This window comes from Callospermophilus lateralis, chromosome 10 (assembly GCF_048772815.1).
Source record: "Callospermophilus lateralis isolate mCalLat2 chromosome 10, mCalLat2.hap1, whole genome shotgun sequence".
NCBI classification, from domain to species: domain Eukaryota; kingdom Metazoa; phylum Chordata; class Mammalia; order Rodentia; family Sciuridae; genus Callospermophilus; species Callospermophilus lateralis.
In genome coordinates, this window is record NC_135314.1 from 10,320,649 (window position 1) to 10,335,879 (window position 15,231).

General features: G+C 36.6%; 1 protein-coding gene across 1 annotated transcript in view; it reads right to left on the bottom strand.

Moving 5' to 3' along the window:
- Itsn1 (intersectin 1) overlaps nt 1-15,231 on the bottom strand; it is a 206,751-nt gene that overhangs the window by 118,489 nt on the left and 73,031 nt on the right. The window contains exons 5-8 of the mRNA XM_076868630.2: nt 14,366-14,526; nt 6,319-6,498; nt 4,347-4,443; nt 804-907 (exon numbers count right to left, since the gene is read on the bottom strand). Coding sequence (XP_076724745.1) covers nt 804-907; nt 4,347-4,443; nt 6,319-6,498; nt 14,366-14,526 — 542 coding nt within the window. The remainder of the gene's footprint in view (nt 1-803; nt 908-4,346; nt 4,444-6,318; nt 6,499-14,365; nt 14,527-15,231) is intronic.

Sequence of the window (15,231 nt, forward strand, 5' to 3'; positions counted from 1 at the left end):
GCATGGCACCCAGAGTATTTGTGTGTATTTACTATTTGTCCCTTTAGATAAATACATGCTGAAGTGAGATAGCTAAGATCGTTTGTGGGGAAAGGTTTCAAGATTAGAACAAAGCCCTTCAAAGTCTCAGCCAACCCTTCAAAGCCTCTATTTTGTTTTACTAATGTTATGTTTCTCTATATAAAAAGTTAATTATTTTTAAGTATTTAACCGTTCCTGAAAAGATTTCAGATGGTACCCTAAAATTTGTCTCCACTCTTTCTATGTGGAAACCGAATCATCATAATTTTAAAAAATCTACTGGAATCATATAAATTACTCTGGTCTTTAACAGATGAAGAAATAAGATCCAAAGAGGTGAGACCCAGTGAAACCGTGGCAAACCATGTTCCTTAAGAGGTTATTTTCCATGTTGCACACAGATTCAAACTCTGGCCTGGAGAGTGGACATCATGAAGAACATTTGCAAAGCTAGACTTCAGGACCTAAAACCAGTTTTTGTTCATAGCACTGTTACTTTATTAGTGTCCTGGTTTGCATATTAGTGGCTTTCAATGTGCAGGAGCATACCTGGTCTATGTTCTACTCTACCAAGAAGCACACTGGGACAAAGGTCAGAGGATTAGAAGACTACTGATGGGGTTATCAATATTTGCAAACACAAGGTAACACAGACAATAAAAACACTACTTAGAAATAAGCAAACAAAGAAAGACATTTGGAAAATACCTTAGACCCAATACCTAGAAACAATCTGCATTTAGAACAAAGATCATATTTCACTAATCTTTATTTGTAAATACCTGTTAAGTGTCCACTCATAGTTTTGTCATGACTATTGAATAACTGCCTGTATTTCAATCTCGATGACTGAGGAACAGCCCATTCTGCTGCTGGAGGGACACTACTAGGAAAAGAGGAAAGAGAAAAAGATGATTAACCAGAAGGAAAAGACTACTGTCGGACTTTAGAAACAGCAAACTTAGAACTTTCTCTAGATTTACAACTTGAACAGTATTCCCCTTTTTTCCTTCCCCCAATCCCTGCCATGTGTGTTTGTGTGTGTGTTTGTATGTGTGTGTATGTGTTTGTTTTTCTGAGGGTTGAACAAAAAACTAAGTATATACACATAACAATTTTTAAAAATAGGTAAGTTCATTATTTTTCCAGAAATGGAAAACCTAAAAGATCAAGTGACTATTTCATGTTACATATATAACTTAATAATATCAAGGTTCTACATAAGTATGAGAAATCTTAGAACAGAGGCAAAATAATACACATTTCTGTGTCTAGAAAACATTTCCTTCAGTTAAAAAAAAAAAAAAAACACTGCCAACAAATAAGTGCCTCTAAAGGTATTAATTCTCCAAAACATTCAATTTTCTATACACTAAAATATGGAACCTACTTCTTTTTCTTTTCTTGCGGGGAAGGGGTAATACTAGGATTGGACCCAGGGGCACTTAACAAATGAGCTAAGCCTTCAGCCCTTTTTATGTTTTTAATAGTTTAAGACAGGGCATTACTAAGTTGCTGAGGTTGGCCTTGAACTTGTGATCCTCCTGCCTCAGCTTCCCAAGTTGTTGGGATTACAGGTATGCACCCTCATACCCTGCATAGAACCTACTTCTTAATAAAATAAAATTATTTCATGATAAGGAGTTTAAATTTCCATTAAGTGGAGAATCTTCCAAAAAACATTTCCAAGACCATGACAAATCAGCAGAACAGTGATGGACAGCGCTCATCTTTCTTAAATGCCATCCAGCAGTGACCTCGTTCTGCCAATGTGCTACAACCTTGACCTGAAGAAACCACTGCTAACAGTCAATTTGGGTCTAGACATCCCTGGCGATTTGCTCCTCAGCTACCATGGCCCAAGCAAGGATCACATTGGTATCAATAGTTTGTTAAAAGTCTAATGTCTAAATCAAGTGATTCATTCACAGATGTTCAGCTGACAGTAAAAATGGTACTCCTCTTCCAGCAGACCACAGCTAATGTCCCATATGCAACTTCTTTTCATTCCAATAAAAATACCTATATCTCTCATGGAAAGGTAAAATTTTAACCTCTTAACCATGATTTATATGTATTATCAATATAAATAATACTTACTGTATATAGTTCAGAAAGTAGTTCCCAAACACTTGAAAAGTACTAAGCTCACCTTTTTAATTTTTTTGAACTTAATAAAAAACACTTACCGTGATCTATTCTGCTGTGAATACTTGGGCAACAACTCTCTCATTTTAACTAATATTTTGCTGATTCCAACTCCTGCTTGTTTGTCAAAAAGCTATCTTGCTCCTGTACCCTAGAGATAGATACAGGGTGCTACGCACAGAAGTTGTCCCAGATTACACTTATCATGTCATGGTTCTCTGTCTAATTCCTGAGAATCTAAATAGACTAAAAACTAACTCATTAATATATTACCTAAAAGTTGGATACTACATTATAAAAATTTGCTGGAAGTTTATATTATTGAAAAGATGAATATTAACATAAAAAGTTCAGTTATCTTAATAGTATTGATTTTTTGCTAATAATGAATAACATTCATTCTAAATTGTTACAAATCAATTTTAAGGCAGATTTCAAAATCCCTTGTGGAAAGTTAGAAAAAATATAAAAGCTTCAGCATCATATAGGAGAAAAAAATTAACAATATGGAACTACGGTCATGTGATACGAGTTTAAGCCTCAGCTCTACCATTTACTCAATATGTAAATTATAGGAAAGGAACATAACTTCTTTGGGTTATTTGCCTCCTCATTCACAATCCTGAGACAATACCTATGCACAGGTAGTTGTGGGTTGAATGGGATTAATAAGGTGCCTGGCAAAAAAAAGTTCAATAAATGTTCAATCATTCAAAGGCTAGCAACTTAAATGAAATGGATCACAAATACCTGTACACCACAATAAACTGAAGATTTTATAGAAAATTTGCAGTTTAGAAAAACTGAGTACAACTCAGCACTGACACTTAACAAGTTAATAATCTTGGGCAAGTCACTCAATGTCTCTGACCTGGTCCCCAAACTATAACAGAGAAAATAATAGAGTCATCTTATGGAGATGAGTCAGTTATTGTGCACAGCTTTTGGCACAGTGCTTTTCACTGGATGGGTCTTTCTCACTTTCCTTTTTTTTTTTTTTTTTTAGTTAGTGCTAGGGTATGGATTTTCTTTAAATCATATTTTTTAAGGGAATGAATTACTGAATTATATTCAACATATTATTCTCTTTAAAGAGGAAAAATGACCTAATTAAATTAAGAGATAATTTTAATGAAAGGCTGCAATTACCTTAATTTACATCCTCCTTCATTCTAAGAATTTTAAGACTACTTACAATAAAAACACTAATAAAAATTAGTGTATCAGTATGCACAGGGGAAAAATATAATATAATAAAAATATAATATATAAATACAATAGAGCTGGGCACACTGGCACATGCCTATAATCTCAGAGGCTTGGTAGGCCAAGACAGGAGGACCGCAAGTTCAAAGCCAGTCTCAGAAACTTAACAAGGACCTAAGCCACTCAGCAAGACCCTGTCTCTAAATAAAATGTGAAAAAGAGCTGGGGATGTAGCTCAGAGGTTAAGTGCCCTTGTGTTCAATCCCTGGTACCAATAAATAAATAAAATACAAAATCAGTTTGGTCAAAATATAAGTAATAAGATCACATGAGTTTTTCAAAAATCGAGCCACACTTTTGATTAATGTGAACTGTCCATTAATTTGAATAATTCATTTTAGTAAAAATTGGCCTTTAAGAGGGTTTACTAATAAGCCACACAGACTCCATGAGATTATCTGAGACAGAAAGAAAAATAAGACAAACCCAAGACTCCAATCTTCATATATAATTTTTATACACTTTTAAGTGACTAACAAGAAACAGTTTATTTTTCCCTTACCTAGAATGCTATTTTACTATGTTTAAAAATGTCTATTACTTTTTCTTTTTTTTTTTTTTTTGGTACTAGGTATTGAACCTAGGACCTCCTTACCCATGCTAGGCAGTGCTCTGCCACTGCCATTGACCTGCACACCCAGCCTCCCCCCCCCATTACCTTTTTGTTATCCCCTTTAAAAAACCAAAAACAACAACAACAAAACCACATAAAACCTTCCAAGAAATGGCATGTTTTTGATTTCTGTCATCCCTGCAACAAAGAAATGATAAAACCTAGTGACATTATCAAGAATTTTTAAATTATTATTAACATACAATAAAAATAAAAGAAGATAATATAGAGGGTTCATTTTCTTTTATAATCAGATAATGGTTTTAAACCAAACATCATTAAAAACAAGCAAGCTTACCTGGCCACATCAAATGATTGCGCCTTCTGTAATTTAGTGCTTAACTGTGATCCTGGACCAGATCTACTGAAGGAAGAACTCTTTGGCAATGTGGCTGCTATAAAAATAAACGTTGAATAATTTTAATTCTACAAAGATAAGAAACTTTCCCCTATGACAAAAAATTAAAATGCACAGACATAAAACCTAAGGCAGCCAGGCAGGGTGGTATACTCCTGTAAGGAGGACTGCACAAGTTCAAAGCCAGCTTCAGCAACTTAGTGAGGCCCTCAACAACTTAGCAAGACTTTTTGTCTCAAAATAAAAAATAAAAAGGGCTGGGGATATAGCTCAGTGGTAAAAACCCCTGGGTTTAATCCCCAGTGCCAAAAAATAAAAAAGAAGGAAAACTTAAAGCAGAAACAACTCCTCCTTGCTTTCCAATAGAACTTGGACTCAAAAGAGTTCTATTTCCCTCTTAGTCTCTATCCTCTTGCCAAAATGCTTCTAGATTTACTGTTCTACTGAGAATTACTTTACTGAGCAGTAATGCTGACATCCATAAAGTTTTCCATTTCATTGAGCTTTTAGTACCACATGTTATTAGATCCTTTCCAATAGTTAAAAAATGTAACAGCTTAAATACATAAGGTAGCATTTGGGAGGCAGGGGGAGTTGCCAGAGATCAAACCCAGCACTTTATCATTGAGCTTCATTCCAGCCCTTTTCACTTTGAGAAAGGGTCTTGCTTGGCACCTTGCTAAATTGCTGAGGTGGCATCGAACTTGTGAACCTCCTGCCCCAGTCTCTCAAATCGCTGGGATTACAAATGTGTGCCACTGCACCCAAAAAGATGGCATTTTCTCAACTGCACTAAAGGAGCTTAAGTATCAGTTCCAGATGTCAGAGCCAAGAAGTCATCTGCCAAGTCTTGGCCAGATAACATGTGATACTAGGGAGGGACAGCTTTTGTATCTGATTCTCATTTGACCTGATTAGTTTTGTATCAGACTAAAAACACCCTTAGCCTTAGCCACATTCCCCGACCCTTGCCTGCTGGTTGATCTACCATTAGCCCAAAAGAAAATAAGATTCAGAGTTTGTGGATTCACCATTACTACTGAAAAAGGAACTGCATGCACTTTTTCGGCTGCTATCATATCTGAAGGCATGATCATATATAAACAATGGACCATAAAGGACAAAAAAATCCAAGTCCAAAGAGTGTTATTAGATTCTTTGGCTATAACTCAGAGACACAACCCAACAAATATAATAAATCCAGGGTGTATCAGACATAGAAATAATGTTTCAAATATAATACTAAAGCCCATGCTGTTATCACTATTGAATTTACCAGACATATCCAAAGTGTTAAATTTTTTTTTTCATATTGATATGAGCCATTAAGATTTGTTAGACTATGACTAACTATATAGTTCATGCTTTCTTTTAGGAAAAGACTTTGAATAAAGTCTCAAATTGAATTAACTAATGAGGAATTTTGAAATCCTCTCCTTCAATTAAGCAAATATGAAATACCATGTGCTTAATATGCTTAGTCATTTAAATGACTTCCTTCTCTTTTCTGCCTGATTCATTCCACCTCCTCAAAAAAATCAAGCAATTTTCAATTTTCCCCAGTACATAACTTAATTCCTAGGAGATGACTTGCTTATTAGCAATTCACAGTAGCTATAGAAAAGTAGTAACTGATACATGAAAATAACAAATGATCAAAAACACTGTTCAACTTCAGCTGCTCTTATTAAGCCCTTGAAGAGAAATTTATGCTCTTGACTTTCACCACCAAGTTTACTTTTGTTCACAGAGATCGACAATTCCATTCCCTTGTCCCCTCCCTACCATAAAATATGCTGCTTAATATGTTAAAAAAAATGAAAAATTAAGTGGAAAAAAAAAGATTTAACAAGAATAAATATCAAAATAAAAGCTGTGGAAATTCAGCCCATGGTTTTGGCAGGTCACATACCAGGATGAGCAAATGCAGGCAGAGGCTGTATGACAGGGGGAGCCCCGTTAGCTAGGGGAGGCACTGCTGTTGGAGGAACAGAAGATACTAAGGGTGGAGACATTCCAACAACTGGGATGGATCCCATTGGCACTGGAGCAACAGCAGTAAGCGGTGGCATGCTGGCGATACCTCCTATACCTACAAAGAAAACATTCCCAAGGAAATTTACAGTCACATTTCAATATTCGGTAACAATTAACACTATAGTGCTTGAAGAAGAAAACCACTTTCAAGCTGTAATATATTCCCATGTAAAATATGGGGACGTAGCTCAGTGGGAGAGTGCTTGCCTAGCACACAAGAGGCTCTGGATTTGATCCCCAGCACCCCACCCAAGTTTAATATAGCAATTAATTCAGGTTAATTATGTTTAAATGTACAAAAATTATCTCAAGGTTCACATCAAAAGAACAAGACTCAGGGTGGGGATATAGCTCAGTTGGTAGAGTGCTTGCCTAGCCTGCACAAGTCCCTTATTACAATCCCCCAGGCTCACCTCCCCCCGACCCCGCAAAAAAGAACAAGATTCAAATTAAAGAGGGATGAATCAAGACAAGGACCAATAATCTTAACTTCAATTAACCAAATAAATTCATGACTTCAAAATGATATTTAAAAACAAACAACAACAACAATTTCTAAATTGGTTCTCATAGGAAAATGCTAGGTAATCAATTTATTACTTTGAAAACTAGTAAGGAAAGGGGAATAAAAAAAAAAATCAACCATTTAACCTGTCTTTTCTATACATATTACACCTTGGGGTAAGCAAATATTTGATGGGAAGAAGTATTTTCATAAATAGATAAATAAAGGAAGAAGTAGTGTTAGAATTAAAATAAATGTTTCCTTTCTTTTGTTGTTTCATTTCTTCCTCAACTTCAATACCGTTTGTCCCACAGGGCCCTTTTGTGTACCCTGTGTTCAGGCATATAGCTTGTGGGTTGGTGAGGAATTTGCAATGGGCTTGGGTCCACCCTTATCACAAGCACACACATGCACAGCCTCAACTAAAAATATAGTTCCCTGATCACAACTTTTGGCCAACAGAGATATTGGTTATTATCAGCCCATCTGCTGCCAAGATCATGTCTTCTACTGACAAGACTGCTGGGCACAGGTATCACACTCGCCCCCAAGGCAAAGTGAGTCCCAATAGCAAGCCTGCCAGCACTCACAACCTGCCCCATCCTGGCAGAATCCCCATGTTAACCAAGTTGAGAGATTGAAGAACAGGTACATGCTCAGCAAAGACTGCCAGGCTTCCAGTGTTCCCTCTGTTCATACCTGAATCTCAGCAATTTTTAAAGCATAAACGATTCTCAGAGAGTCATATACCTTTGGTTTATTTGGAGAGCACTTACAAGGTTTTGTCAATTTTTCCCATTTACATTAGCACTTGGGGGAAGAATCTTCTGTTCTCATCCTGTTCTGGTCAAAAATCCCAATGCTGAAATGTCTGTTAAGTTTCTTTTAATCTAGAGGCCCCTCTCCATCCCTTTTCTTAACAATTTATCTGTGAAAGACCCAAACCATGTAACCTGTAGCATTTCCCTATCTGAATTGTATTGATTCAAATCCTCACAATACATTTCAAAATTTACCTCTGTTTTCTGCATTTCCTACAAATAGGCAGTTAAATCCAATGACTGCATAAGACTTTGTCAAAACTATTGGAAGCACATGACATATATTGTCTTTTTGTGATCTGACAGTCACTGATGCTTGATGTCTGTACTTATTCATCCATAAGGAGTTGCAAAATAGTGATGTTCTAGTTCTACCAACTCTCAGCAGGAATACTTTTATAAAGAGGTACTTCTAATGAGGATCTATTGGTTGGCTATTCAGTTATATAAATCATATAGGAAAAGCAAAGTAAATGCTTGATTCCTTCTCTTATTTTCAAGATAATAAATTTGAGTCTCTTTAAGTGGTTATTCTTTTAAAATATGTATCTCATCACTGTGTCACAAATTTAAACATATTTACTGAGTTTTAATCCATTGCACTTATTATCACTTATTATTAATAAGGTTCAAAGTGTTCTATCTTTGGCCAATGTTAGCCTCTTCCGAGTGGCTGAAAAGTTCTGATACCACCCTACTGTTCTCTGATACCTTCCTTGCGGATCATTATTACAAAATAAGTTCCTTCAAGCTCATCGTGTCCATCTCACACAAGAACTCAGATCAGTCATTTCTCCAGGAAACTCAGGTTCCCTTTAATAAGAAATAGTATTTCAAGTGTACAATCTGGGCTCACTGCTGGTATTCCAGTGGCCATGGAAAGAAGCGGGGAGTGGGCTGGGGTTGTGGCTCAGTGGTACAGTGCTCGCCTAGCACACGCAGGGCCCTGGGTTCAATCCTCAGTACCACATAAAAATAAATGCATGGAAATAAAGGTATTGTATCCAACTACAAATAAATGAATGAATGAATGAATGAATGAATGAGAAGTGGGGAGTGCCCCTTGTTTGAGCAGTTGCTCTCTGCTGCCAGGGTTGACCATTGTTTCCAGTCCTTTTCAATGGACACAGCTTGGCGACAGATGGATGGAAAGATGGGTAAGTGAAGAGATGAACAGAGGTTAGACAGCATTTCTAATAGATTCCTCAGAAAGGGCTCATGTCAGTATTTCTTAAGTCCTTACAAGTTGATGACAATTTGTCTATACTCTTTCTACTTGAAAATCAGTTTTCTCGACAAAATCCTTAGCTCATTCTTTCACTAGGAATCCTAAATATGTGATTCCATTTTCTTCTGGTATAAAGAAAGTACTGCTCCGGAAAAGTCTGAAGCTGGTCTAATTTTTTTCTTTTTGTAAGTCACGTGCTTTCTTTTTCTACACACCCAAGTAATGTTTTTATTTTACTAGAATATATCTTAGTGTTGGTCTTTCCAGGTTGATACTCTTAAGCACATGATATTCTTTCAAATGCAGTTCTAAATCTTTTATTTTGAGAAAGTTGTCTTGAATTCATTTTACCATTTTTTCAGTTTTCCTGGTTTGGGAGTCATTTTCATTCTTAAAAACAATAATGACAATGTTTAATGACATTAAAAATCCAGCAGAGAGGAATAAAAACTCTATTCTAGGTTTCACTGAGTAATATTGTATTAATTACATTCCCTGCCTCAGTCTAAGTAGTCTGTGACTACAGGTGTAAGCCATGGTGTATGGCTGATTGGTAATCTTAAGAGGAAGCTAACCTCAAGGATGCTAAGAAAGAAGACTTTAAAATATCTCAAATTAGTTGGCACCAAAAAGATAACACAAAATCAATCACCAGTTAAAAAAAAACAAAAATAAAAACACTGAATTGATGGAAGCATCTTTTAATTTTCCAAATTTGTTAAAATCTTTTCTTACATCATAGTTTTCATTTTAAGTGATCCACTAAGCTTTTAAAAAGTCACTTCAAAGATTTTGAGCAACTAATGACCTCTTCTGAACAAAAGATTTTCTAATTATATCATATCTACTCGAGGCTATATTCTGAATGCCATTGACAGCTTCTAGTGCTAAATCTTAATCCTGGAAATTCTCCCATCTCTCCTGCATCACTGATCTTCCCTCTCTATAAAGTGCCAGCACAATTCAGCTGACAGCTCCTCCAGCTGTCTCCTCTGTACAGTTAAGCTCCCTCCCCTTCAGCTAAGCCTTCCTTGGTCCTGACCTCTCCACTGAACTACAAACTCACTCACAAACCAGTCAGTCATATCCAATCCAAACCACCTTCCTATTCCAGTCTTACTTCACCCTCAGAAATAAATCAAACAAGGGGCTCCTCCCAACTTATTTTTAATCTTTTGTTTAGTTTAGATAGACACAATACCTTTATTTATTTATTTATTTATTTATTTATTTATGGCACCAGGGATAAAACTTAGGGGTGCTTAATCACGGAGCCACATCCCCAACTCTCTTTTGTATTTTATTTAGAGACAGGGTCTTGCTCAGTTGCTTAGGGTCTTGCTAAATTTCTGAGACTAGCTTTGAACTAGCAATCCTTTTGCCTATCTCCTGAGCTGCTGGGATTACAGGCATGTGCCACTGCACCTAGCTATTTATTTTTTTATTTTTATGTAGTGCTGAGGCTCAAACCCAGTGCCTCACACATGCTAGGCAAGCACTCTATCGCTGAGCTACAACCCCAGCCCACTCTACCCTTTCTCAAAAGGCTTTTCCTTGGCTACTAGAATACCAGTCTTTTCTACACACTCTGGTCAGTTTCTTTTTCTGGCTACTTCTTTCACTAGAGCTTTCAATGTCATGTCACACCAGGGTTTGGTTCCAGGGTGTGGCTCTCCCTTAGCCACACTTCCTCCCTAAGATGTCTAACTCAGTTCCAGGGCTTTCAGCCCCATCCACACTCACTCTCCAGAGCTGCCTGATCCCTTCTGTGCTTCAGGCACATGTAGTCACTCTTGACTCCTGAACATCTAAACTTGAAATCTATAGGTTCCTCAAACATGGCTATAACTTTTGATTTCACCCCCAAACCATTCCTCTTCCTGTTCTTTCCATCTCAGTATATGGTTACACCATGCATCCAGTTATTCAAGCTAAAAACCTTAATTCTCATTCCTTGGTTCTATTTCTAATCCATTAGTATTTTAATTTCCCTCAAAATATAGAATATAGTAAATCTAATCTGTTGTACACATTACTAACAAACACCCTGATCTAAATCACTATTATCTAGTATGAGCTGGAGACAAACTAGAAATACTAGCAAAGACCAGGTTTTTGAGTCAACTTTGGCAGACTTGATAAAGACTATGTACTTTTAGCTTCTTCTATTCCTTAAGATTTATCTTCTTGAAAACAATTTGATAAGAATGTCTATAGAATGATAGCAAGGTGAGGAAAGCCAGGGAGAAGCCAGGGAAGGAGCCATGGGCTGCCTGGCTGAGTGCTGGGTAAAATCCTGATGAGTTCCCGTGGCAGCAGTGGCAGGTTACTTAAGAGACTGTAAGAACCCTGGCAGTAAGGGCAAAAGTTCCTGAAAATAAATCAGCAGTTGAAATCCCTAGAGCAGAATGGAGTAAGAGAAAACAAAGTAAACCTAAGAATTACTGACCCCAAGTTTAAGGGGCAAAGAGAAATGGGATGCCACTGGTCACTGGATCCTTTCACCATTCTGAAGTTTTTTTCAATAAATCAATAAATACCAGAAGGAGACCAAAAGGAAACCAAGCACCCTTTGGTTGTCCTAGCACATGGGTCTTGACCAAAACTTGCCCACTGGGACCTTCAGGGAATCAGAGCAAAATGAAGTGGATTAAGTGGCCAACTAAAGGCTGTCTTATATACATAAAGGAACAAAATAAATACCTGTCATATGTACTGTTGTTCATATTTGTCTTCTGAGCCTTTACCCAGATGTGGGTTTTCCTTCTTGTGGACCTCTGTCCTACTTGCCTAAAAATCTCCTTCTAACCCACACCTTTCCTCTTAAAAAAAAATTTATATTAGAATATTTATTTATTCTAATTTGTTACATATGACAGCAGAATGCATTTCAATTCATAACACACATATAGAGCACAACTCTTCATGTCTCTGATTGTACAAAGTAGAGTCACACTATTTATGTCTACAAGTACTTGGGGTAATGATGTCCATCTCATTCCTTTGTCTTTCCTACCTACATGCTCCCTCCCTTCCCCTCTGCCCTACCGAAAGTTCCTCCATTCCTCCCATGCTCTCCCCTATCCCCATTATGGATCAGCATCCTCATGTCAGAGAAAACACTCAGTATTTGGTTTTGTGGGATTGGCTTACTTCACTTAGTGTAATATTCTCCAATTCCATCCATTTACCTGCAAATGCCATGATTTTATTCTCTTTTAATGCAGAGTAATATTCCTTTGTGAAAATATATAACAATTTCTTTACCCTTTCATCTACTGAAGGGCATCTAGGTTGGTTCCACAATTTTAACTATTGTGAACTGTGCTTCTATAAACATTGATGTGGCTGCATTACTACAGTACGCTATTTTTAAGTCTTTTGGTTATTAAACTGAGGAATGGAACAGCTGGTCAAATGGTGGTTCCATTCCAAGTTTTCCAAAGAATCTCCATACTGCCTTCCAGATTGGTTGTAGTCCAACCAGCAATTTGCAGTCCCACCAGCAATGTATGAGTACATCTTTCTTCCCATATCCTCCCCAACACTTATTACTGTTTGTATTCTGAATAGTTGCCATTCTGACTGAAGTGAGATGAAATCTTACAGTAGTTTTGATTTGAATTTCTCTAATTGCTAGAGATGTTGAATATTTTTTCATATGTTTTTTGATTGCTTGTATATCATATTCGGAGAAGTGTCTGTTCAGGTCCTTGGCCCATTTATTGACTGGGTTATTTGTTTTTTTGTTGTTAAGATTTCTGAGTTCTTTATATACCCTACAGATTAGTGCTCTATCTGATGTGCGTGTGGTAAAAATTTGCTCCCATTCTGTAGGCTCTCTATTCATCTCTCTATTAACATCACTGAGAAGAAGCTTTTTAGTTTGAATCCAACCCATTTATTGATTCTTGATTTTACTTCTTGTGCTATAGGAGTCTTATTAAGGAAGTCCTCTAAAAACTAGAACAAGACAGGGATGCCCTCTTTCACCACTACTATTTAACATAGTTCTTGAAACTCTAGCCAGAGCAATTAGACAGAAAAGAAATTAAAGGGATACTGATAGGAAAAGAAGAACTCAAATTAGCCCTATTTGCCAATGATATGAATCTTCCATATCATTGGCAAATAGCAAATAGTTCTATTTGAACCTAGAAGATCCAAAAAATTCCACCAGAAAACTTCTAGAACTAATAAATGAATTCAGAAAAGTAGCAGGATATAAATCAACAACCATAAATCAATGGCATTTCTGTACATCAATGACAAATCCTCTCAAAGAGAAACTAGGAAAACTACCCCATTTACAATAACCTCAAAAGAATAAAATACTTGGGAATGAACTTAATGAAAGAGATGAAAAACCTCTACAATGAAAATTACAGAACACTAAAGAAAGAAATTAAAGAAGACCTTAGAAGATGGAAAGATCTCCCCTGTTCTTGGATAAGCAGAATTAATATTGTCAAAATGACCACACTACCAAAAGCACTATACAGATTTAATGTAATTCCAGTCAAAATCCCAATGACATTCCTCATAGAAATAGAAAAAGCAATCATGAAATTTATCTGGAAAAAAAAAAAAGAGACCCAGAACATCCAAAGCAATCCTTAGCAAGAAGAGCGAAGCAGGTAGCATCACTATCCCAGATCTTAAAATATACTACAGAGCAATAGTAACAAAAAAGGCATGGTATTGGCACCAAAACAGACTTGTAGACCAATGGTATAGAATAGAGGACACAGAGACAAACCCACATATAAATAATTATCTTATATTAGACAAAGGAGCCAAAAACGTATATTGGAGAAAGGATAGCCTCTTCAACAAATAGGAAAACCGGAAATCCATATGCAACAAAATCAAAGATATTTCTCTTTTTTAAATACGTTGGCCTGTCTTAGGTATTTCATTGTAATAAAGCAAAATGGACTAATACAAATACCTCAATACTGTGAACCAAAAAAAAATATATTTCTAGATAGCATAATTAAAAGGAATTGTTTATGTACTAGGAGAAATACATTAATTCTGGGAACAGAAAAACCAAAATTAAGTATGTAACAATAGGTAAGGTCAATATGAAAAGCCAGAAGAAGAAAGACAAAGCAACAGCAGACTGCAGGTTTCTGTCCTTCACCCCGCCAGCAATCTGTGCCTTTGCTCTCATAGTGGTGGCTTCATCCTAGAGTTCAGTTGTATACATGGTCTTTCCCCTCAGCACTGTCTTCCTGCAAAGGGCCTTCAGTTTTCAGACAGAAAAACCCTCAATAATTTCATCACGTTATAAACTCAAGAGGAGGGAGTAACTATTTTTAAAATACACAATGAAATATAGGAACAAATTCATTTTCAGACTTACCAAATGCTGGTGCACTAGAAATAGCAACTGGTTGCTGTTTCATCACAGGGGGAAGTGCAGAGGGGAGCTGATATCCTTGAAGCTTCAGTTTGATAAGCTTCATAGCAATGGAAAACTCCACTTGATCCATTCTTCCATCATTATTCATGTCAGCTAGTGCCCTGAAAATGAGCAGCATAGACTCAGAACTACTGTGACCATAAAAGAACCTTCCCAACCCCCACTTTCACTGACAAAAACACAAAATAATTCGGTCCCTTACCATAAGGAGATTAAAGGAAAACAAAACTTGTTTACCGTATTATGGGGAAGAACCTACAAATACTGACAAAGCTTCCCATGAATACAGAATATCTTGTACTTTGGTATTCTTTACCTCTATAATATAGCATATAGCCTTACCTTAAAGTGGCTTCATTTTGATGAAAATATCCTAAAATTAGTTAGTGCTGATGGTTATAGAACTGTGAATATACTACAAACCACTGAATTATACAGTATAAAAAGGTGAATTTTATTATGTTAACTGTGTTGCAATTAAAGCTGGTGGAAAAAAGCATATTGAGCTGGGCACAGTGATGCATGTCCATAATCCCAGCATCTTGGGAGGCTGAGGCAGGAGGACCGCAAGTTCAAAGCCAGCCTCAGCAAATTAGCAAGGCCCTAAGCAATTTAGCAAACCCTGTCTCAAAATAAAAAATAAAAAGGGCTGGGAATGTGGCTCAATGGCTATGCACCCCTGTGTTCAATCCCCAGTAACAAAAGAGAGAGCAAGAACAAACTAGAGACTATTATTTTTCAAGACACTTGAATAAATGACACTAACTCTATGGGGTTCTACAAACTTCCACCTGGGGAGCTGTCAT